The 22,585-nt window shown below is 43.1% G+C and overlaps 1 protein-coding gene across 2 annotated transcripts in view; it reads right to left on the reverse strand.

Annotated features, from left to right (window-relative positions):
* KIAA1549L (KIAA1549 like) overlaps positions 1-22,585 on the reverse strand; it is a 363,244-nt gene that overhangs the window by 124,416 nt on the left and 216,243 nt on the right. For both annotated transcript variants that reach the window (XM_037840404.1, XM_037840403.1), the window contains exons 3-10: positions 21,794-22,414; positions 19,560-19,675; positions 17,101-17,320; positions 16,187-16,320; positions 11,105-11,267; positions 9,365-9,424; positions 4,141-4,292; positions 62-233 (exon numbers count right to left, since the gene is read on the reverse strand). In XM_037840404.1, the coding sequence (XP_037696332.1) occupies positions 62-233; positions 4,141-4,292; positions 9,365-9,424; positions 11,105-11,267; positions 16,187-16,320; positions 17,101-17,320; positions 19,560-19,675; positions 21,794-22,414 (1,638 nt within the window). The remainder of the gene's footprint in view (positions 1-61; positions 234-4,140; positions 4,293-9,364; positions 9,425-11,104; positions 11,268-16,186; positions 16,321-17,100; positions 17,321-19,559; positions 19,676-21,793; positions 22,415-22,585) is intronic.

Below are 22,585 nucleotides of genomic sequence, written 5' to 3' on the forward strand. Positions count from 1 at the left end.
ATTTTCAGGAATCATTTAACGGTGGCATTAAAAATAATGAATTAAAAGACTACCCCCTTACGGTCAGCTTGCAGAAGGACAACGTGATGCAGGGTCAGGGCCATCCTTTGGGAGTCAATGGTGCTGAGGATCTTGGCAGCCGCGGTCCCCAACAAAGGTTTCCCGTTGTACAGGGTGTAGTAGGTCAGCTCCGCCGGGTCCTTCGGTCCTGGCACACGCTGCATCTTGACCATCTTTCAGAAAAAGAGGAGCTGTGTTTCCAGGGCATCTTACATAGACCCTGCATCCACCCCTGAGATCAACAGGCTCTCCTTCCCGACTGCTGAAGCCTTCCAGGCTAAGTGGATCAACACCGTATGTTTTAGATGTCAATCTTTGTGTGCCTCTCTATCAGCAAAATTTCAAGAAGCCCTGCTATCGCTGGTGGTGAAGAATGGAAGGGGAAAAAGAGTTTTGAAAATACATGAACATCTGGAAAGAACCATTTGGACACGGAGAAGAAAATAATGGAATAGTGAAGTTTCCAGCTTCTAGAGGACTCTGACCATATTTACAAATTGGCCTCCCTATTAAATCAGGACACGTTAGATTATTCTCAAAGAAGAATTTTCATTTCAAATCCTTGTAATTGCTTAAAAGGGGAAAACAATTAATGTGTGTGCCTGCAATTTGAAAGATATTTCATGAAAGCAGTATTTAGGGACTTGTAGCTCTTTTTCTAAAATACTATTTGTTGCCTTTTCTCCCTTTAAATAGTAAACTGTTCACTTCAGAAAATCTGAAAACCCAGAAAAACATAAATAAAACAAAAATCATCCTCAATCCCTCCACCACAAGCTGTTACCATTTTGGAGTATTTGCTTCTATACTTTGTTGTTTTCTACACAAACTTTTAAAAATTATTTTACAAAATTATTTATTATACTGCATATATAGTATCATATCTTACTATTTTCACTTGCATCTTTAAATGGCCTTAAATATAACAAAAGCATATCTGTTAATTTTTCCTGGTATTCAGTGCATACCTCATAAACTTATTTAACAAATCTTTTATAATTAAATTTAGATTGTTACTAATTTTTCACTATTTTAATTAACAATTGATAAACATTATAAATACATAAAATGTAAATTTTATACCCATAGTGTTCCATTTATGTGTGCCTCATAAACTTACTTAACCAACCCTTTATTACTGAACATTTAGATTGTCAACTTTTTGCTGTTATCATTAATAAGTGATAAACATATTATTAGTACAGTATTTGTGAAGTACTACAGAATATGAGTTTCATAGGATATTTAAAAAGAGGAATATAAAATTCAAAAAACAGGCAAAACTAAATGATGTACTATTAGGGATACAAATGTGGGTGGTAAAAATTACCTAGAAAAACCAGAAATGATTTAACATAAAATTGAGCCTCACACTGAACTCTGATGGGTGAAGGGGGTAGAATCAGAGAATGTCCACAAAGGACTTCTGGCGTAGGTGAGGGTAATGTTCTTTTTATTAGTGTTCTTTAAACTCTACATATTTTTTATACTCTTTGTATGTGTGCTATATTAAAAAAAAAAAAAAAAAACAGGTGTCACTACAACCCAATAAAAAATGGGCAAAAGATCTGACCAGACACTTCATAAAGGAATGTACCTAAATAGCCTATAAGCAGATAAAAAATGCTCACCATCATTAGTCATGAGGGAAATTCAAATTCAGACTACCATGAGATACTACTATATGCCCACCAGAATGGCTAACAGAAGGAGGAGTGACAGTACCTAGTGCTGCTGAGGATGGGGTGCCACTGGATCTCCACATCCAGTTAGCGAGAGTGTGAAATGGTACAACCACTTTGGTAAAAGGTCGGCAATCTCTTATCGAACTAATATACACCAACCCTACAAATCAGCAATTTCATTCCTATTTTCTCTAGAAAAATGAAAGCATATGGCCATAAAAAGACTGGTAGAAGACTGCTCGTAGCAGCTTTATTTATAATAGCTAAAACTGGGAAAAGCCCAGGTGTCCATCAAACAGATGAATGGATAAACAAACTGTAGTATATTCATAGAAGGGAATATCATTCAGCAATAAAAAGGAATGTACTACTGAATAACACAACATGGATGAATCTCAAAAACACTATACTGAGTCATAAAAGCTTTACACAAGAGTATGTAAATGATTGCATGTACATGATGTTCTGGAACAATTCAAAACTAATCTATGGTGTGGACATCATATATGTTAACAAATACAACATAGTAACATAGTAGAATGTTAATTGTAAAACCTTAGGTAGTGAGTATATGGGTGCTCACTACATAATTTTTTTCAACTTTTCTGTAAGTTTGAAATTTTTCATAGTAAAATGTTGGGGAAAGCAGATATTACTAAAAATAAGGGTCTTATTGATGTGTAAATTTGGAAAGCATTATGTTAAAGTTATACAGATTTTTTTTACTGCAGGTCTTTTTACAGTTTTTAGTATACAAATATGCTTTGGGAATCTTCAAGAAGGGGCTATTGGATGGGCTTTGTCCAACCTGATTTGACCAGAGCTCCTTTGCCCCTTTGCTCTGAGGAGCACTACCCTCCCCCATTTGTCTTTGGATTCACCTCTATCTCCTTGAGATAAATTTGTAACCTTCTAAAGGGCTCTTAATGGCTACATTACTCAATTGCCCTCTGGAAGCTGGTACTCATTTACTGTGTTTGAAATTGCTCATTTCACGTATTCTTACCAACACTGGATAGTACCATTTTTCTAATACTAATCTTTGGTAGGTGAAAATGGCATCTTGTGGTAGTTAAAATTTGTACTATTTTTATTACAAATGGAATTAAACATTTAAAAATGTTTATTGGTCATACTGTATATCCTCTTAGGACTCAATTTTTCAAATATAGCAACTGGAGAAATATATTTCAATTCTAGACATCTAAATCTACATATTCATGAAGAGCACTCATTTTTAAAAATTATCTGGGCCCAGAAGAAAGGTCTTTGGGGTGGAAGGATGATGTAAACTAAGTAGAATGAATTTTATTTGGGAAATCTGGGCATGTTATTCCTTTTCCTAGCGGGAAAGGAGGTGGGGAAAGGTTTAGTACAACCAGGTTGAAGGTGAATGAGCTCTCAAATATCTAATAACTTCACCCAATTTCCATTTTGTACCAAATTATTCCTACCAAGATTCCTCCCAGGGTGATGTTAGAAGGAGATCTCTAGCCTTTTGCTTATTGTTCATTTGGGAGGCGCAAGGAACTGGCAGGAGGGTAGGAGGTGATACAAGGAAGGGAATGCAGCCATATGGGTGCATTATTAAGGGAGTTACCACAGTGGGTGACTAAAGCCTAATGCTGTGGGAAAACTCTGGAACTGATGTCAAACACACCTCAAAATTCTCTTGGCCATGGAGTGAGGAGCTGGAGCATTTCTTCCCCTACGCTTTGGTTAGCGGTTAATTCTCAGGCATTTTTGGCCAGCCATGGCGTGGGCAAAGTGGGTTCCAGTAGCCCACCTGCAGTCCTCCACTAAAGATGCAAGGTCTGCCATTGGAAATCTAGCTGGCATGCATAGAAATGGTGAGGAGATATGGGCAGAGCACCAGTAGTATCTGCTAGAACTCCCTAGCCAAAATCCCTAAGTGGACTTATGCTCAGTTATAAACTTGGAGGATCCTGATTGCTGAAACTGACTGTATAAGGAAAACATAATCCTGCATCGGAATATTGGTGCATCTGCCATTCATGAGAGCAGTGGTGAGAGGGCCTGAAAGGACCGAGAGCTGGGACATCATCGAGCCTGCAGTAAAGGTTGCTGATTGGTTGATGCTTGCTCACTAACAACTTTTTGTTTAATAAATATCTGTGTGTGTGGCAGAATTTGTTCTGAGACTGCTTTTATTACAACCTGGTAGTAAGGCTGTGGGGGGAGTAGTTAATTCTTTTCCTCCTTCCTGTCTCTGCCGGTTATGACAGTCAACTCCCAAAGCCAGAGAGCAGAGTCCTTGAAAAGGCTTAATCAGTGTGTAGCACAGGTGCTCTCTGCTGACAGCAGGATTTATTTCATCTCAGGAAGCACAGTCCCCCATTTATTAGGAAACCCCAGTGGCTCTGCACACACTGACCTGCACGGTGTAGCTTCCCAGGGTGGTGGCCCGTTTAAACCGCCGGCCTTGTTGCTGGGACATCATGAACAGCTGGGCCAGACGCTGCTCCATGAGGCGGGCGAAGCTCTGGTTGTGCAGGCCGACCAGCGAGTTGTCCACACCTTGCAGCACTGTGGATGCAGAGGCACAGGGGATGCTCAGAGCACGGACTCCTGCTGCCTCAGGACCCACAACCACCACTGGCCTTGCACCGGCCATGAAGGGCCACTGTGCCTTTCCCCAGGCTATGGCTTGGCCACCCTTGCCTCACTTTACCCTCACATGCTCATGCTAGGAGTTAGGAACCATTATCCACATGTTATAGATGCGGGAAAGGCTAAGCAACTTGTCTATGGACACACACAAGTAACTAGCAGAGTCAGGCTTCGAACCCAAGTCCATGTAACTCCAAAGCCTGGGCTCTTTCCTCTTTGATCTGTCACATCTCTAATGCTGCCTTATTAAATTCAAACTGTATTTGAGATGATATGCATTGTTAGGAGTCCATATGGGAATACAGCATGACTACAGGTGTGGCTAACTGGTTTTTTGTGGACTCCCACTCAGAAGCCCTGGCTCAGAGCTGCCCCCATTTTTTTTTTTCCTTCTTCACAGCTTTCCTGAGGATTCTGAGCTCCAGCATGCGACTCAGCCCCTCACTCCTGGGCAAACCACCCTGTTCAGCATCATCGTCATTCCATCCCCTGGAAGTCCTTTTGGTGCCCATTCCAAGATGCCCAGGGCCTCTCAGGAACTCTCCCGTTTGAGAGGCAGGATGGCTTATGGAAAGAGTGGGCTTCCGCTCAGTTCTGGCACTTCCAATTATGGGACCTTAGGCAAGTTCCCTTCTCAAGGGAATCAGGATGTCTGCCTCAGAGAGAACCCACCCCTGATGGGCTCTGAGGTTAGAACGGGACAGGATGCATGGAGCAACTTAGCACACTGCCTGGTGCATGGAAGGTAAATGCAACTCTTCTTTCCCCTCTCCTCCACTGCTGCACGTCATCTATACCCAGAGGTATCAGGCCAACAGGAGAGGCACCAACCGTGACTTCCAGGCAATGGCCAGTGCAGGCTGGAGGGTTTTACTGCAAACCAGAGTGTCCTAGGAATGCTGTGGGAAACCATGGCGGTGAGTGCTTTTTTCCTTCTATTCTGGGAAGTCCGGTCCCTCCTCCATGTCCCTGGGGAAGCACACTTCATCCCAAACACATAAACACTGCCCTCAAAAGATAGTCATCCCCATAGGTTCACTCGCTGTGACAAGTGTACCATACTAATGTCAGAAGTTAACATTAGGGGAAACTGGGTTTATCTTTTTAGAAAGATGCCAACAGTTTATCTGGGTGGTGAGGTTACAAGCAATTGCTTTTCCTAATTTTACTTCTCTTTATTTTCTAAGTGATCTACAATGAATATGCTTTGCTTCTATCATCAGAAAAAAAAACTCAATAAACTTCACTTACAAAATTTTTTTTAAATGACAGCCCTATAATCATAAATGCTAAAAACAATTCCCATCTTCCTAAAGGAACCACAGCTTACATGGGCTGGGAATGTAATACAAGATTCTTTGTTTAATAGAATTTGTTCTACTACAGCCCAGCCAAGGGTCACTAATCTCACCATCTACCAGGACATGGACATCTCCTGGATCTCTATAAGCCATTTCTTAGCTTACAGAATGTGCCATTGTTATGGCATCCAGGACCACGGGGTCTACAGTCACCTTCTACACAGACAGAGCAAGCACCTGATGACAATGAGATACAGAGAATGATGTTTAAACCAACCAGGAGAGAAATAAAACCCACAGCTGGGTCTCAGAAATTACTGCTCTGAAGGCATAAATGCCAAATAATCCCCTTGGAGGGTACAAAGCAGCCCTCTTTCCAGGGCCCTGGTGAGCAGCTCGCAGCTCATCTGTCAGTTGAATTCCTGCAAAGATAAAACACTGCTGTGCTGTTCCTACTGTGTTAGATCCCAGAGAGGCCCCTAGAATTCCTCCTGACAGAGCTGTTGGGAAGAGCCAGCCTGCCTCCTAGCACCAGACAGCAAAGCCTTTGTGCTTGCTGAGTCAGAGATGCCCCCTCTAGTAAAGTTACAGTACAAACTGCTGAAGCATCACTAAGCTGGGCTCTCCTGACTGCTGGACAAGAGTGAGAGAGGATACATGGGACCGAGTGACTCAAGGGCAGACATTAAATAAAGGGACCAGTCAGGGTCTCCAGGGAGGGGCAGGAGGCTGTGGGAGCCTCCTACAGAGGCTTCTGGACAATTCATTTATGCCTCATTGTCTCTATTTGCAAAGAGAAGGAATTCTTCTCAGGAGTCAGGGGTCTGGGTTTGAATCCTGGCTCCTGCTGTTAACTTGGGAAAGTCAGTCTGTCTGGGCCTCAGTTTCTCTCTGGACACATGGGGATCATATCCTATTCCTGATTGTGTCATTATAAAGAACATATAATTGTAAAAAATGCTTATATAGCATCGTGCTATAAGGCACCTGAAGGGAGTTGATAAATGGTAGCTGTTGTTGTTAAGATATGCGCCCCCCTCTTTGCTGGACATATGCTTGCCAGGAGCAGAAATAACATGGAAAGGAAAGAAGTGTGTTCCAGGATGGGGCTTCTTTCCTTTCCAGACATGTGCAGCTGGTCTTGGGTCCCCTTGCCCTTTCTGCCCTCCAGGAAGGTAGTGGAAAGGAATTTGAGCCCATCTCTCTGGAACAGGGACACAGAAACCACAGGGAGCTGCAACCCTAGTGTGGACACTCAGGAAGACAGCAGCCCCCTCAGCCCATCAGCCAGAGCCCTGACCACCCACCCTTAGCCACCACCGACTCAGGCCACGGGAAGCCAACAAATCCCCAGCTGTGGGCAAAGGAGCTTTGTCCAGAAGATTCCATGGCTGTTCCTGTTCATCTAAAATCACACCGGGCTTTAAAAGTCAAACGATCAGTCCTGGTTCTGTCCTCTGTCCTCCAGCTACATTGTTTTATTTGTGTTGAATCCCGCACATTTAGAGCTGAAAGAGTCTGAGTGCTCAGCTAATACTGACCTCCCACACCCCGCTGTTCTAGTGGTGAGAGCATGAAGTCTGGAGGGCCTACGTGACCTGCTCAAGGACACTAGGTGAGTAAACAGCAGAACCAAGACCAGAAGAAATCTCTCATCTCCTGGCATGAGACATTTTGACTCTGGTGGGTGAAATAAAGACAGCTGAATAAACCACGTATGGGCTCTCGCCTCTGTCCGGGTGCATTAAGTCTCTACATTTTTATCTTGTTTTGACTGTACAAACCTGGTTGCAGGACCACGGACAGCAGGGCAGCCCCTGGGTTCTCTGTAAAGAGGGCATGCAGCATTCACCCTAAGCCAATGATTTTCCATTAGAGATGGCTATACTCTGGGAGGGGACAAGTGTCCAGTGTGCAAAAACATATTTAATATAAGTTTGGCTGGAAAATAGATGAAAAACATGTCATGTTCTTATAATATGAACAACAGAAAGGAAAGTTGTTCCAGATCTTTCTGACTGATAGTAATGGGCAGAGGATAGAATGTCCAGAAAGGGCAAAGTGGCTACTAAAGGGGCCACAGGTATAAAAAGGTTGAACAACACAGCCCAAGGCTCTCTTCTCAGCCCCAAGCTCCCATCCCTGAGCCGAAAGATGGGGCAGGTTGGAGGAGATGACCATGGGTTCAGAAAGCAGTCATGGGCCATGGAAGGCAGGAGGGTCTGCCTGAGACCTAATGCCCACCCCTCTCTCCTCTCCTGGGCATCAGGCACTAATCCCCTGACCCAAACATCTATGGAAGCCAGTGTTTATTCTGAATACCAACAGCAATAACAACAACAAATGGGGGTGCAAAAGTGAGTGGGCAGAGGGTTAAGTCCCAAGAGAATCCTGAAAACAAGACCATGTGTGGAACTTTCTATTAAGATTATGTCACTAAAAGAGAGGCAAGACAAGACATGGGTACATGAGGAAGACGTGAAACAGGAGGTTATCCAGGACAGACACCCTGTATTTCAGATGTTATCATTTCATATTAATCTTTACTTAAAGTTAATTGAAGGGAGGAATGTCTGCAAGTTAAAAAGCAGCATTCCTTGTCGGGGGAAACATGGTTTTGTAAATGTTACATAATCTGCTGGCTTCAAAAATGTGTTGCTGGGTTAGCAATGTCTCTCTCCTGGGCACAAACTTTTTTTTTTCTTTAACATGCTCTTTTGGTTTGCCTTCTTAGCAATTAAATAATCTCCACCTATCTATGGCTCTGCAGAAGGGGGAAAGAAACGCAATTTTCTACAATTTAGAAATGCCTTGAGCAGGCTTCATCAGGTGGGCTGTGTGTTCCTCAGTTAGTGTTTTAGGCAGCAGCCCATCTATTGCTTGTTTGGGGCTGCAAGTGAGGGAGGAGATGGGCGAGGGAAGAAGAGAGTTTGAGAAGGGCCCCCTTTTCCCAGGCATCTTTCCTGATCTGCAGGACTTTTCACCACCACCACCCACTCCTGTTCTTCCACCTTATAGCTAGTCACTTTTCCTCCTACAGACATTTGCCTTCTCCCTTTTGCTCCCAATCTTTGCTTCTCCGATTTTCAGTGTCTGCCTCTTGGGAAAAAAACAAAAAAAACAAAAAAAACTTTTTTTGCTGTTTCACAAAGCTCAGCTGGGAAATGTCAAGGACAAAAAAAAGAAAACACCATCAAAACCCTCTTGCATTTTCATCCACCTTCACAGTCAGGGCAAGGCTGGGCTCCAGCAGTCTTGGTGTGGGGGTGGGACTTGTGGTAGGGGAGAGAGAAAAGTGTATGCTGGCATTCTTACTTTCACTTGATTTTGCAGGGCAGTGCAGAAAGCCTGCCATCTTTAAACAGACAGTCATCTATGTGGTTAATGCTGTAACTTCAGAAAGGTCCACGTTTTACAAAGAAGAGGCCACTGGATGGGACTTTAAATGTAGTTGCTTTGCATTACTTATCTAATATTCATCTTCGTTGTGATGTCTTTTCTCATCTCAGCTCCCCTCTTACTTCTTGTGGAAGTAACTCCCTTACTTATAAGGCAGGACCAAAGAAAACATGCCATTCCTGTCACTGAATGGCAGGCAGTTTTAAAAACCTAACCACTAACAGCAAGAAGAGAGGGGGAAAAAATAATAATAAAAAAATAATAATAAAAATAATAATAAGAGATTACCTGTAATTACCCAATAGTCTCTGGTTGTTTCTGATATATCAAGGTTGGGATATTCCAGAGCTAAAACAAACAAAAAACACACCAAATTACTTTGATAGGTTTCATACGTAAGTGGTATCAAGGGAGGCACAATACCAAGCAGCTGAATCCTGCTTTATCATCCTCTAGGACATAGCGGCAGAAACTATCTTGCTGTTTAGAAAATTAATACACTTAGTAAAGGCTAATTTCCAGATGAAGAGCTTTCTAGGGTTTGCAAGTTTCTGGTTTTTTGTTTTGTTTTGTTTTGTTTTTTCCCATTTTTTTCTATCAAAACTTTCTTACAATGCTTTCACTATAAAGGCCCACAGCTGGAACCTGTCTTACCTATCGCTTTATCTTTAAAATTGTCTAACCATCACTAGTATCTATAGGAACAATTTGCTCTTGCATAGATTTTTCCAATGCCAAGAACTAAGTCCAGTAGCCCAATGCTGGTAACAAATGGTCTCATATCTCTTTACATGTCTGGTGACAATAAAAGTTACTACATGTAAAGGAGGGCTTAGCCCAGTGCCTGGTACTCAGTAAGTGCTCAATAAATCTTAGTTATTGCTGTTATTATTATCAGAATATCCAGACGATGAAAGAAAATAAATTCTTTGCTTGCTGCCATGTGACATAATATCGTCTTTTATGATATCATCCTCTCCATAAAATCCAGAGTCATCTTTCCTTACTATGTGGAAATTCATAAAAGCTTACCACTTAAACATTAAAAAAAATTCTGAGTGGCTACAATGTTGTAAGCATACTCACACACATTATCTCACTTATTTACAGTATCCATAGAAGGAAATTAAGAGACAATTTTTGCTAATGTATGCTTTTTAAAAAAATTCTTGCCCAGAGACCTTGAGAAATGCACCAACAATTATACAGAAGAGCACAAACCTTTACCTCCCTTGGCTACCAAGTAAGTGTTTGGGTACAATATGTGGGCTGTCTCAGTCATCGAAGTCTACACCTGCAGCACGATAATGAGGGTCATGTAACTGGAGCATTAGAGGCCAATGAGGCAACAAGGCTATGGAGACTTCATCAAGGGAAGTCACAACACTCATTGCAAACGAGTTGCATTATGATATCTTTACCCAGGGCAGGGGCTGACGAGCCAAGAATATTTGATAATTGCAGAGTGTGGGGAAACTGTGGCAACACAGATTGCCATGGGAACAGACACCCTACCAGGCAGGGTGCATAGGGGGTTAAATGTGTAAGCCCGGAAGGTTTGAAACTAGGCTCAAACTCCAGGTTCAACCTCTCGATAGCTATGTGAGAGTGGCGTCTTGTTAAACCTGTCAGAGCTTCAGTTTTCTCCTCCACAAAACAAGCCTAGTTTTGTACCTCCTTAAGAGGGTGGTCAGGAAGGTCAAATGAGATATAATATATGTGAAGGTAAAGGCACATAGCAAATGCTTAGGAAATGTTCTCTCTCTGTCTTTTTTTCTATATGACATAAATGTTTCATCATTCCACCCCAGATCATCACATATTTCCATTGTTGTGTAGGTGGTATGTGGCCTGGCACAGGCTTTACCTAGAAATATCTAGGTATTATATTATTATAATATAATAATATATCTAGGTATTATATTATCTATATTATATATCTAGGTATTATATTATTAGTGAATACACTAATGGAGAAAGGCCCCGGGAAAATGACCATGAGCCCCCATAAGACGTGGACGTACTCACGTTCAGCGATGGTGAGCGGTGGGTAGGTGAGGTAGAACCCCACCAGCTCAACCGAGAGCTGGCCAAGGAGGCTGCTGGCGACGGTGCCGTTGAGAAATGTGCTCTGATTGCCCACCACGTACACCAAGGTGACTGTCTGGGAGGCGTTGGATGTGCTCAAGATCTGAATCGACACAGGAGGAAAGTGGGGGGGAGACATGCAAATAAGATGAGGGTCTGTTTCATGGAGGCCTGGGAGGAGCAGTGTAAACAGAAGTTGAGGGCAGGAATGAAAGGGAGGTGGGGGAAAGAGCAAGGAAGAGACAAGAATGATAAGAGTCATCATTTACTGATTGCTCGCCATGTGCCAGGCATTGTGCGAGGGGCACAGGATCTCACTTAATCCTCACTACTGCAGTAATGCTACCTTTTACAGGTGGGGAAACTGAGGCCCAGAATGACCAAGAGACTTGCCTGAAGTCACGCAACTAACAAGAGACAGAGCCAGGATTTGAACCCAGGGAGTCTGGCTTCAGAGCCCTTAACCACTGGTGTGGATCTTTTTCAGGAGCTAAATTGGCTCAGGTTACTTTGATGATTCCAAACATAAAAAATAAAGCATAGGAATGCTAAATTTAAGGAGGGCTCAACTGCTCAAACAGAGAAAGCCAGAGTCAAACTTTCCAGGAATTTAAAAGTTGAAAGGCCCAGGAATATACCCATTTGATCGTCAATATAATAATGGACGGGGCAACAGAACCTGATTATAGAAGGGATTCAGAAACGTGCTCACATTTTCTTAGGGTCTACTAATTCAATATAGAACATGTAAATACTTCTATGAGATGGCGTGGCTTTCTTTTCTCACTTTTGTCTGTCAGTTTTTCGGTTACTGGGAAATGAGGTTTTCTGGGTCAATGTATGGACTAAAATATCCTGCAGATGAGATATGAACAGATGCCGTAGGAAGCCATTCGAGGCGGAGAGATATTGTTTGCTCAGGGTCTGTGCTGGGGTCTTTCCCTCGCCCCTCCAGACCCCCTCTCCACCCTGAGCCCCAGGGGAGGTGGGGGGGGGGGGAGACGAGCCTTGAGGAACACTCAATGGGCTGCTTTGCCCTCTGGCTTCAGCTGAAGGGAGCTCAGAGACCTGAAGAGAAGGTTCCCTCCCTGAGAGTCTCAGCTCCTGCCAGGCAGCTCTGGACTGTCTCTGGCTTCCGGAAAATGCTCTCTTCCCTCGCCCAGCTGGGCCCCAACTTTTACAGCTTTGAGTACCACACTACCCCCTTGTGATTTCCTGAGAGCCTGCCCACATTTCTGCATATGGTCCCTTCACTGGACTTTCGTCAAATTACCCTAATTTGAGCGTGTCATCTGTTTCCTCCTGGAACGCTGACTGATACAGGGTCTTCCCCAGACTTCGGAGTCTAAGACACAAATACCCTGGCAACTTTCCTGTTAAACCCTTCTTTAAAGAAGACAGTCAAAAATAGGTTCATCACTGTATTTTCCACTTTTCCCATAAGTGGAAGTTTCTTTTTAGTTCTCTAACCCAAAGCCTCCATTCCCATATGATTAATGATATGTCGAGTCAACACTTCTGGTCAGCTCTTACTTCCCTCTCTGCAAGCATTTTTGGAAAGTAGTTTAGCCACAGGTACTGTTGTTTCCAAAGAATTCAAAAGATCCCACTATAACTCCACCTAAAAAAATAGTAACCAAAATAATTTTCCAGCCTTTATTGTGAATATTCTATTTTTTACTTTTCAACAAAATTAAATCTCACTGGATCCCAAGGAAAACTTCAGCCAAAGAAACCTATAAAACCTGTAATATGGTACCTTTGTACACACTACACTGTTCAGATAAGTTATACTTATTTTTTTATAGCCAAATAAAGCATGTTCATCCTTTGTGGCTATTTAACATGAGCTCCACAAATAAGAGCCCATTGGCCTGAGACCAAGGACACATCTCCTGTGGCCCCCTGAGACCCCATAGGAGAGGGAAGGCTGCCTGCCCTAGGGTTATGGGGATGGCCCAACATACACATCCAACACGGCAAGTGAGGGTGACAGCTGTTCATGGGCCACAAATACTCACAGCCCGAGGGAGGAGGACCCACGCAGGGCCACCAGGCTTCCACTCGGGAGCAGCATGATCACGCAGGGGCTGGGCGAGGCAGGCTTTCCAGTAACGAGAGGGGAGGGTGGCCTGGTTCCCACGGGAGGATGTGATTCCACGGGCTGGCGGGGAACCAAAGCCCACCACAGTGCCTGGGGATAAGCAGGCACTGTGTCTGGTGCCCCTGATAAGGAGGGCTGTTTGGCTAAGGGACCTTATCCACAGGAGCAGAGGAGTAGGGGAATTTATCACTTGAAGCCCTCCCAATTTTACCAGATGTCAAGGCAGCACTTAATTTTTAGGCCTTACACCATGCACTCAAAGTCACACTTTTCTCCCCCAACAGAATCAACCCCTGCGGGGGGTGGAGTGGTGGGGTGGTGGTGGTGGGGGGTGGAATTTCCCACCATCCCTTTATTCTTAGACTTCTGAAGCTTCTGACCTCCATCTCTTACTTCCCATTTACTCAAACCATGATTCAGTTAGCTAACTGGACCTAAGAAGCTGATCGAGTAGAAAGCTGGTGTACAGTTTTTTTGTTTTTTGTTTTTTTCTTCTTTTGTTGTTTTTTTATCTATCAAACATCCATTCCCTCTTCTATTACAGCACCAGAGTTTTCCCTGGGGAACCACTTGTCCTCCGCCCTACCCAGACCCCAGGAGTGGGCATCTGCCAGGTCAGGTTCATGGGACATTTCATCTCCTTGGCCACAGTTACTGGCTCAGGAACAGGCACATGATACAGGTTAATTCAATCAACGTGAATCCTAGGCGTTTTCCTGGAATGGCACAAAAAGGACACTCTTCTTCCATGAGACCGTGGAAGAAAATGCAAAGAGAATGAGGCAAGCCTGGAGGTGCCAGGGGCCACCTCATGGGTCCCAAGGATGACGCTGGCCCAGAGCAGGGCAAGTCAAAAGATGACGGGAGACATTCACGAAGACATCATCTAAGCACCTAGATCTAATTGTGCCTGAAGTAGATAAACTGTGAACTTTTAAGGCATATGAGTCAATAATGTCATCTTTTTGCTTAAGCTCTGTGAGCCTGGATTCTGTCACTTGCAACCAAAAAAGTCCTAATTGAGCTGATTGTAATCTTGCCCTTAAAACCAATGCTTTTCAAGTTAAAAAAAAAAAGGTCACCTTTCAACAACTCTCTGAACTAATTAATTCATTAAATATCTATGAGGTCTCATTTCGCAAAGGACTCATGGTGCCTCACAAATTATATGTAACACAGTAAAATGGAAATTTATTCATTACAAAACCAGGTCCTGGAAAAACAGATGAAAGACAACTCCAGGGGGGTGGTTAGCTTGTAGCCATCTACGCATGAGAGGATTACTAAATCCAGACAACGAGTTTGGCTCTGGGCTTCCTGTCCGCCAAAGCAAAAAAGCAAAGCAGGATTAGTAAAACAATTCACAAAAGTATCCATTCATTTGAAGACCTGTTTCAATGGGCATAATAAAATAACAAATCTATTTAGATGCAATTTTTTAATCACCAGGTGTTGTCTTCTCCAGGGAAGGATTGTTATTTGCTTTACAAAATTTCATCTAACGATTCATGATATGATACAGCAACACAACAGAGTCTTCTTGAGGCCAAGGACAGCTTATTTATCTTGGTGCCCCTCTCAGTGCCTGATAAATAGCAGGCACTCAATAAGTCTGTGCTTCCTGAATACAATTAGAGCCTGTGCTCTACTGCCAAGCTTTACCCAGGCTCCTGCACCTGTGAGGATCACAAATCCAATCAGAAAGAAAAAGATATCCCATAAGAGAGCTGAGTCATACTCCTTACATAAATCTTAAGTCGGTGGCACATTTTTAGATCTTAGTCTAATAAGAACCAAATCATAACAAGCCACTTCCATATACACTTTGGATGGATCTAGAAAAGGAAAGCTGCTCAAATTAAATTGTATGCTTTCTACATCATATTGGCTATGCAGATAATTCATTTATGCTAAATGTTAATTTCAAAACCACTAGCTTTAATTGCAAAGACTTTAGTTCAGTAGTCAAAACAGAGACATTGGATAGTAGAGTTAATTAGAGAAATTTGGAGGCTGGATGAATATCACTAAGAAGCATCTGGCTGTAGTGAGATGATATCCATATAATTGCAAAAAATGAGTCTGAGGAAGACTTTTGGTGGCATGTGTACCGTTAATCTAGGAAGGTGAAATACACTATGAATGAAATTTCCCTGGGAAAGAATTCATGTATTTGCCAGAAGTTTCATCAAGGACCTCCTTTCTACACTGACGGCTGGTATGGTATAGGGGATAAGAGTATATATTCTTGGATGAAGTACTTGTTCTATTCTTTACCAAGTGAGTGACTTTCTGGAAGTTTCTTAACCTCTTTCTCAGTTCCCTCTTCTGTGAAATGGGGTTGGTAATACCTCAGGAGGATGTCTTGAATATTACATAGCAAACCATCTGTGAAACAGCACAATTCCTGGCACATAGTAAGCCCTCAATATAAAGTGTATGTGTCTATGTATGTATTTAAACTAAGGTAATGGTTCACATGGGTGTCTGGAATATAATTCAATGCAAATCGCGGAATAGCCAAATCTTGGTGAGTTAACTGTTTGGAACTGATTCATTTTTGTATTAGACATTTGCCACATCTTCTAGTCCAATGTGTTTTTTTAAATAACAAACGTGTAAGAAAGACCAGAGAAGCATCACATGGGAAAATAAGTATAAAATCCCAAACCACAGAAAGTACACAGTGATGCAGATCCCTAGTTGTGATGGCCACACCCCACGCCCTCACCAATGTCACTACCACCTTGATGCTGTGGCACCAGAGTGGCACCTTCTCCTGTCTATGTCACATGCCGGAGGTGCCACCTTACACTTACACATGGCAGTTTTGAAATGAGGGCTCCAAGTCATTGCCAACACTGGCATTGCAATTGGCCTCTGTCAATTACACTGCTGAATGCCTGCCGCCCCCTTACCTGAATTGTCAATTTGCTTTTGGTATTCAGAACTTTCCTCTCAGCATCTTGGAAAGCTTTCTGCAGCCTCTGTTCCATTGTCTGAGCAAACTTGCAGGACTGTATGTTGTCTGATTGACTCACAAACTGCAGCACTAGAACAAGAGTAATAAACCAGTGCTCACCAATGTCTTAGTTCCTTGGCTTTAATAGCAGTCATGATATAAAACAGCATGATTTTAGATTATGGAAATTAGGCAAATAAGCAATAAGGTTGGACAAGGTTTGGTGATAGTTTTGAAAGCAGCTCTTAAAATGATTTATAACATACAAAAATTAAAAGCATGATTGAATCTGCAAAGTATTTTATGATTTCATTTGATTGGAATATGTAGACATCTGCTTAAAGACTGAGAAAAATAATAACCTAAGAGAGATCATGCCTTCTATTTCCTTAGAGGGGGAAAAAATCAATTGACTTCCATTACTAAGTTGATTGAACCTTTCAATTTCAGTGGCGTCCCCACTCTTGTGGTTTATAAACTTTGCAAATCATAATCACTAGGGTGCTTTAAAAAAAATATATTCCAAGGCCTAAGTCCAGAGAGTCTGACTTGGTGACATTTGGAATCCATCGCTCCAAACCATAGATTTTATGGGTGCTCCATTCATACCCACTGCTAATATAGAAAAACATATAGTACTTGGTACTCTTAAATACTCATTGTATAAATTCTGATGAATCCAGGGATGGAAACATTTAGGCTGATGTGCAGGGAACTTGGACAGTTGCTTAACAGGGTCCTTTAAGGAAAGTCCACAGGAACTTTAAAAGATTACAGTCAGCCCGGCAATGGAGATTTTAAACAGGTGTCCTCTTGGTACTGCCCCTTGTTCCAGAAAGAACAGGAATCCTTTCCTTCTGAGTTACTTGCCTGTTTTCAGCTGGAAGTAGCCTGCAGGCTGGGGATTCCATGGGGAAGCAAGCACTGCCACAGACTGTAAGTTTGGGGTGTGTTGCTTCAGATCTGCAGTGACGTTGCTGACCCCGTAAACACCCAACATTTCCACCACGACGGCCGGGAGGTAGACCAACCTCCCCTTGGTGGCATAATAACCAACTGTGATGTTGTGAGAATGTTCCAGAATGTCTACCTACAAAACAAATGGACCACGGAACTCATTGTTTATTTCCACCAGACTTTAAGTTCTCCTTGGTGCTTCTTAGAACCACAACTGTTATTTAGCAAGGCTGGGGAATAGGGTGTTCTCATTCAACAGTCTAACAATCCTATAAAGCAGGCATGGATTGCCAAGTCTCAAAGTACCAGAATCCAACAAAATGTAATTTATGTCAAACCTATATGGACTAGAATTAAATCTGTGTTTTTTGATTCCTTAAGTGCCTCAATACAATCCCATGAGTGCCAACTATCACCAAAAAGGCAAAGGGAGGAGATTGCAGGCAAAAGAGATTTTCAGGGAATGGAATGAAGGAGAAAACAGCTTTAATATATTTCTCATCATTATAAAAATTTATAGGCAGAAATTATAGATAAAGTGGGGCAGGAGTCAGGAAGAAAATAAGGTGAAAACTCTTCCCTCTAGAAACAGAGGAGTTCTTCAGACTTAATTCCATCTCACATTTCCTTGGTTTATAAATTGGTTGAAGACTAGGGTGGAAATGGGCCACAAATAGTTTCTCTTACAGATGCATCCTAAGGAACACTGATGTTCTGAGCTCTTTTCTGTTCTAATTGGAAGATTACGAGCTTTGGGTTTTATTCTTATTTTGTTTTGCTTTCTTGCTATTTTACATTAACAGTTCAGGAAGTTTTTAACACCTGCTTTCCCTCCCCCTTTTTTTTTTTTTTCTTTTTGCATCTCCATTTGTCTTATCATTTGTAGTTTCCAAAGAAGCCAAGCAAATGATTTTGCAACAGGATAGGTGCACCTTTAGTTCCCCCATGTGTGCTCCCCAACAGTTTGTTTCCTAAAACGGAGTTCAAAATCAGTTTAGATGGAACAAGAGATTCTTCTAGATGGAGCATGGACAGCGCACAAAACACTAAATCACCCAGTGAGAAGGTTGCTCCCTTTTGAATCCTTCTAATTATCTCAAAGAGCAGCTCTGTTTGGGGTTTATTTGCCTTTAACCCCTTTCCAACTCTTGCTAATCCTTTAAAAAACAAAAACAAAAGAAACAAAGGGACACCAGGCCCAGAGCCCACAGCAGGCAGCAATGTCTGGCCTGAATTTAACAAGCTGTTTTGTTCCCACTATTATTCCAACAATCACTTCCATTTGCGGCAAATGATCTTGGTTTCCATTTATGGTGGTTATATCAAATGTCCTTTCAAAAGAAATGTATTTAGGTATTAAAAAGTGAGCCGATTGTTAAATGCTAGTATATGCTAATTGCCACAGTGGTCTGTGATGATGTGCAGAAAAGACAAAAACTGTGAAGGTAGTTTGCAAATAATGACTGAAGTTTAGTGAAAACCAAATCAGGCAACCAAATGGAAACATTCACATTTTCAACTTTCAAATAAAATCTCTGGTGCTGAAACCACAGAAATCTCTCATGGAAAGCATTTCTTTTCCCTTTTTTTTTTTTTTTTTCCATAATCATATAAAAGAGATTGACAATGGCCAACGTGTGCAACTTTTATTTCTAGTCCTTGGGGTGGGGAACAGGGAGGACCACTAAGCTGAACGCAGCTGTAGAACAAAGCATCAAAGGAGGAAGCCAGAGCAGTAATTTTGAGTAGTGCAAGGGGGCTACTGGCTGCCAATTGCATTTACTCCTTTAAAACTTGGAATCAAACCAAAGGAGTGTAAAAGCAAGACTTCCATCATTTGGATATTTCATCAAAATCAGCTAGCAGTTGTTAAACAGTACTTGGCATCCAAGTATTTGGAGAAAAAATTAAAAAAAAAAAATCCACAAAACTGTTTATTTCCCTGTCTGCTGTTGGCAATTTAAGCGAAGTCAACTTGATATATAAGTCAGAATGATTTTTAAATGTCCAGAAATAAATCACTACTTATTTACAATGATGAGGAAGATAAAGAAAAAAAAAATAATGAATGGTTTCTGGAGGATACTAACAATTTTAAATACTTTCCCCCAAAAAAACAGGATAATGGGACTATTTATAACAGACTTATTAAAAAAAAATCTAGACAAAAGACAATTAGCTTCAATTTTCCTCTCAAAATCTGACCTGTGTCTCTAGCCACCATGCATTAGCTATTTGCCAAAACGAAGAGCGATCCAACTTCTGGCAAGTGTGGTTATGGTACCTAGGAAGGGGGGAAAAAATAAAAATAACCCTGTACCCAAGCTGAAAAAGAGGATGGATTAGCCCGATTACAAAAGCAAGAGGCTTACGTGAGCAGAGACATCACTCTGGTGGAAAGCCTTCCGCAAAGCCTGTGTGAGCCCTCTGGCCACATTGAACTTCAACGATTCAATGATCTGCATTCTCCTTTGAGTCAGAAAGAGAACTGCGGGGCAGAACAGAAGCATGGTAATCAGGGTAAGGCAGCAGGCCTCATAATTGACAAGCTCTCCTTTCCTCCCCAGCCACCACCTCCTGCAAGTTCTCAGCAAAGATGTAAGCACAGGTCCAACCGACAAGAGAGGTGGAGCAGGGTCCCACTGAAGTCCTAGGAAAGAAGGCCCTAGCCATTCGCATGGCCCTCATGAAGAAGGTGTCCTGCCCAGGCTGAGTGAGAGCTGGCATGCTGCTAGTGCTTCATTTCTGACCCATGGTGCCCCTGACTCTGAAAGCTGGGCTCATCAGCACCTGCCCCTGATGGATCTGCACACAAGGAAATTCCAACAACAGCATCCACTAAGAAACAACCCAGGACAAATTCTTTTGGGTGCTGCAGCACCCAAGCTAGGTGCTGCAGCTACAACAAGCATGAAGCAGGCAGGTGCATCCCCAGCTCACCAGTGGGGGTAGAGATGAGAGAATAAGCATCCACCACTGAATGAGACCGGTGCTACCTAAAGGGAAGCCCAGCATGCTGAGGGAGCTTCTAGGCAGAGTATCCGGCCCGACCTGGGCAAAGGGGTGGGGATCAGGGAAGGTTTCCTGGGGGAAGTGATTTTTCAGCTGAGTCCTGAAGGATAAGTGGAGTGAGCTGGGCCTAGGGGAAACCGGTTGCCCCCACCCACTCCCAGCAGAGGGATTAGCAAGTGCCAAGGTCCAGAGGAGAAACATGAAAATATTTTCTGCAGAGATGTTTAGGCTTTGTCCTGAAGCAATAGGAAGTGGAGGGTTTTAAGCAAAGGAGTGCATTTTAGAAGGTTTCCTTGACTGCAGAGTGTAGAACAGATTGGAGGGGAGGGGAGTCTGAAAGCAGACAGATAAATTTGGCTGTCCTGGCAGAAATTTGCAGAAATGTAGGTGAGTGAGGATGCCAGTCTGAGCTAGGATATGGAGAGAATGGGGTATTTAGGAGGTAGAACTGAAAAGGACGTGTGATTGGTTGTGGTAGGGGTGGGGGAGTAAAGAAGAGAGAGGGGAGCATGCTTCAGACCTCTGCATCTGGGGGGCTGGGGCAGCCTGTCACTCAGAGGAGGAGGTGCAGATCTGGAGGGAGAGGGGGAGGGAGAAGGGGAAAACAGATGGTATAATTTCTTGAGAAATAGAAAGAGATACTGTACTTCGTGTTATGCCTCATTTCACAATTTCCCAATTTGGAATAGGACATGTCTCAAGATAAAATTTCATTTAATTCTCTGTGGGGTGAGGAGGAAGGCAGGATGTGAGCATTCAACACTGGCATGCTCTTTCAAATAATTGGCCTAATGCTTTTCATAGTAAACACTAACACACTATTAAAAGCACCCTGTACCTTCTAGGCCTGCTTTGCTGCAATTGGGAGTGGGGGCTAAAAAAATAGCATCCACATGTTTCTCACGGCTCTTGTGCTGCCCACTTAACCTTTTCAAGAAGGTCTGCTTTTAAACATCAAAAGAAATCCTTGACTCCCACATCATAGTGTACCATAGTTGTTCTTGTAGTATCTGCTGATTGAGAAAATGCATGATAAAAAGCCTTTCTGGGTTCTGCAGTACTTCCAGAAATTCTGCATTTTACCAATCACATCATTCATTCATGTGAGGCATCGTTTAATTCCCTCTACAGGCAAAGCCTGGTACACATTTGCATTCTCAGACCCACTGACAGAACTGTGGTTTCTGAGGGGCCTTGAACTAGGATCACATCTCTAGACTCAGTGTCACATAATTCTCCTTTTCTCTGTCATTTGATGAAAAGCAGGGTTTCTCAACCTCACCATGACTGATATTTTGGTCTGGATAATTCTTCGTAATTCTTTGTTCTGGGGGACTGTCCTGTACATTGTGGAATTCTAGCAGCATCCTTGCTTGGCCTGTACACACTAGCTGCCAGTAGCAAACCCTCTCCAACCACAGCTGTGACAACCAAAAAAAGGCCTCCAGACATTGCTAAATGCCTCTTTGGGGACAAAATTGCCCCTAGGTGGGAAACACTGATCTGAAAGCAAATACAATAATCCTGTTACGTCTTGGAGGCAGGGACATGCTTGTTGCTTTAAAGTAAAATCAGAGGGACAGTAGACCCTCACCTGTCTTCACCAGGAGTTTACTGGACATCTGACACTCCAGGTTGGACGCCATTTTACCAGTTGTGACCACTGCCGTGGACGCAGCGGGAAGAGCAGCATTTGTGTTTTCTGCCGGCAAAGGTGGCAACCGGCTGGCCTTTACTGAGGCCGTGAAGGATGTCAACGCGGCTGTGACTGACAGTGGGCGGGTGGTGGACGCTTTGGGCATGTCTGGGTTGGTGGGGTTCGGGAGGCCCGTGTGCATGGCTTGTGGTTTCCTGGGGAGGTGCGTTGTGGACAGCAGGCCAGAGGCAGTGCCCGGGTTCCCTTGCATGGCTGAATGTGTGCTCACGGTATGTGCTGTCCTTGCAAACACATAGGTTGGTGTGAATGGGAAGTCTGTATGGACCGCCCCTGGGGTTGCCTTTGGGCCAGATGCTGCCTTGTTTGTGACATTTTTAGCTACCGCGGGGGTCAAACTGCCCTTGGCTAATCCTGAGGCCACGGCCAAAGGGCTGCTGCCGGTGCCCTTGGTGACCAGGGCTGCAGACAGCACCGGTGGACTTGATCTCCTCAGAAACAACGTGGCTGCTGCCGCTGCTGCTGCTGTTGGTTCTGCCTCGGATGACACTGAGGAGACTGCTGTAATGAGAGAAAAAGCAAAGTCTGTCACTGGCCTAGAATGCACACCTCCTCGTTCGGGTGATGAATGAATGTTACTTAAGGGTTTGCTAGGGTGAAAAATCTCTGTGCTCTGGGCTTGCAGTGGGGAGAATTTAGGCAAAACAGCTTTAGGCTCATTAAGTGAATTAA

The sequence above is a fragment of the Choloepus didactylus genome, chromosome 6 (assembly GCF_015220235.1).
Source record: "Choloepus didactylus isolate mChoDid1 chromosome 6, mChoDid1.pri, whole genome shotgun sequence".
Taxonomy (NCBI): domain Eukaryota; kingdom Metazoa; phylum Chordata; class Mammalia; order Pilosa; family Megalonychidae; genus Choloepus; species Choloepus didactylus.